The sequence below is a fragment of the Micropterus salmoides genome, unplaced genomic scaffold, assembly GCF_014851395.1.
Source record: "Micropterus salmoides isolate LMB-PRFRI ecotype aquatic unplaced genomic scaffold, ASM1485139v1 Ms_hic_scaffold_2, whole genome shotgun sequence".
Taxonomy (NCBI): Eukaryota; Metazoa; Chordata; class Actinopteri; order Centrarchiformes; family Centrarchidae; genus Micropterus; species Micropterus salmoides.
In genome coordinates, this window is record NW_024041150.1 from 47,461,381 (window position 1) to 47,463,959 (window position 2,579).

The 2,579-nt window shown below is 40.8% G+C and overlaps 1 protein-coding gene across 1 annotated transcript; it reads left to right on the top strand.

The window, feature by feature from the left end:
• Positions 1 to 1,232: 1,232 nt before the first annotated feature.
• LOC119913273 lies at positions 1,233 to 2,129 on the top strand (the record flags this gene model as incomplete). The annotated part of the gene is made up of 1 exon (XM_038732671.1): positions 1,233 to 2,129. A coding segment is annotated over one exon (897 nt), but the record flags the coding sequence as incomplete, so codon positions are not given.
• Between the last annotated feature and the right edge of the window lie 450 nt (positions 2,130 to 2,579).

A 2,579-nucleotide genomic window follows, 5' to 3' on the forward strand; every position in this document is an offset into this window, starting at 1 on the left:
TTTAACCACACCCTCAACCTTGTTTTGGTGTATGGTATTGAAATCAAACATTTAATAGTGTTCCCACAGAATCCGTCTTTATCTGACCACTGTTTGATAACTTTTGAGTTTGTATTGCTGAACTACACGCCACTGGGCAAAAATTTCTATACAAGATGTCTGTCTGATAGTGCTGTAGCTAAATTTAAGGATGCGATTCCATCAGCTCTAAATTCATTATCAAGTTACAAAGTAACAGAGGACTCCTATGCTAATTTCAGTCCCTCCCAAATCGATCATCTTGTTGATAGTGCTGCAGGCTCGCTGCGAATGACACTGGACTCTGTAGCCCCTCTAAAAAAGAAAATACTAAAACAAAGACGGTTAGCTCCATGGTATAATACTGAAACTCGCAAATTAAAGCAAATATCGTGGAAACTTGAGAGGAATTGGCGTTCCACCAAATTGGAAAATTCTTGTTTAATTTGGCAAGATAGTCTTACAACTTATAGGAAGGTCCTCCGTAAAGCCAGAGCAGCGTACTACTCGTCATTAATAGAGGAAAATAGGATGTTTAGACTGTTTTGCTTCCCTCAATCTTTACCAACTAACTTCAATAATTTCTTCATCTAAACCATCAACCTGCCTCTTAGACCCCATACCGGCTAGGTTGCTTAAAGATGTTTTACCCTTAGTCAGCACCCTCTATACTAGATATGATCAATCTATCTTTATCAACAGGCTATGTACCACAGTACTTTAAAGTAGCTGTAATTAAACCTCTTCTGAAAAAGCCCAAACTTGATCCGGATGTTTTAGCCAACTATAGAACTATATTTAACCTTCCATTTCTCTCTAAGGTTCTGGAGAAAGCAGTTGCTAAACAGCTGTGTGACTTTCTACAGAGCAATAGTTTATTTAAGGATTTTCAGTCAGGATTTAGAGCTCATCATAGCACAGAGACAGCACTGGTGAAAATTACTAACGACCTCCTTATTGCATCAGACAAAGGACTTGTCTCTGTACTGGTTTTATTAGATCTTAGTGCTGCATTTGATACCATTGACCATCAGATCCTATTGCAGAGACTGGAACATTTCATTGGCATTAAAGGAACCACTCTAAGCTGGTTTAAGTCCTATTTATCAGAGCGATTTCAGTTTGTACATGTTAACGATGAGTCCTCCATGCATGCCAAAGTTAGTCATGGAGTTCCTCAAGGATCTGTCCGCGGCCCAATCCTCTTCACTTTATATATGCTTCCTTTAGGCAATATTATCAGGAAATATTCCATAAGCTTTCATTGTTATGCAGATGATACTCAGTTATATCTATCGATCAAACCAGATGAAACTCATCAGTTAGCTAAACTTCAAATGTGCCTTCAGGATGTTAAAACCTGGATGACCTGTAATTTTCTAATGTTAAACTCAGATAAAACTGAAGTTATTGTTCTGGGGCCTAAGCACCTCCGTGACGCATTATCTAAAGATATAGTTTCCCTTGATGGCATCGCCCTGGCCTCCAGCACCACTGTGAGGAATCTTGGAGTTATTTGTGATCAGGACATGTCGTTTAAGTCTCACATTAAGCAAATTTCAAGGACCGCCTTTTTTCACCTACGTAATATTGCGAAAATCAGGAACATCCTGTCTAAAAATTATGCAGAAAAACTAGTCCATGCATTTGTTACTTCTAGACTGGATTACTGCAATTCCTTATTATCAGGCTGCTCGAAAAAGTCCATTAAGACTCTTCAGCTGATCCAGAATGCTGCAGCACGTGTTCTGACAGGAACCAGGAAAAGACATCATATTTCTCCTGTTTTAGCGTCTTTGCATTGGCTTCCAGTAAAATCCAGAATAGAATTTAAAATCATTCTTCTTACCTACAAAGCTCTTAATGGTCAGGCACCATCTTATCTTAAAGAGCTCATAGTACCTTACTACCCCACCAGAGCACTGCGCTCCCAGAATGCAGGGTTACTTGTGGTTCCTAGAGTCTCCAAAAGTAGACTAGGAGCCAGAGCGTTCAGCTATCAAGCTCCTCTCCTGTGGAACCAGGTTCCAGTTTGGGTTCAGGAGGCAGACACCATCTCCACATTTAAGAGTAGGCTTAAGACTTTCCTCTTTGATAAAGCTTATAGTTAGGGCTGGCTCAGGTTATTCCTGAACCATCCCTTAGTTATGCTGCTATAGGCCTAGACTGCCGGGGGATTTCCCATGATGCACTGAGCTCCTCTCTCCTCTACTTTCTCTCCCTCTGTATGCAACCTCATCCCATTATTGCATGTTACTAACACAACTTCTCCCCTTTCTGGTAGTCTTGTGCTTTCTCGTCCCTCTCCTCTCTCCTCCTATCACTTCCTGCAGGTTTTCTGGCTCTGGAGCTGTGGAGTCTGGATCTGTGGTTGCGGGTCACCTGCTGCCCCCGTGTTCCTGCTCGACACCCTCTGCTGCAACGACTATTGTTACTAGTCCTATTGTTATTATTGTTATTATAATCATTAACATTACGACTGTTACCATTAACACTACTATAAATATCTGTACCATTTTTCATTTAGTCTATAGCAACATCACCTTCACTGTCTGTACCTC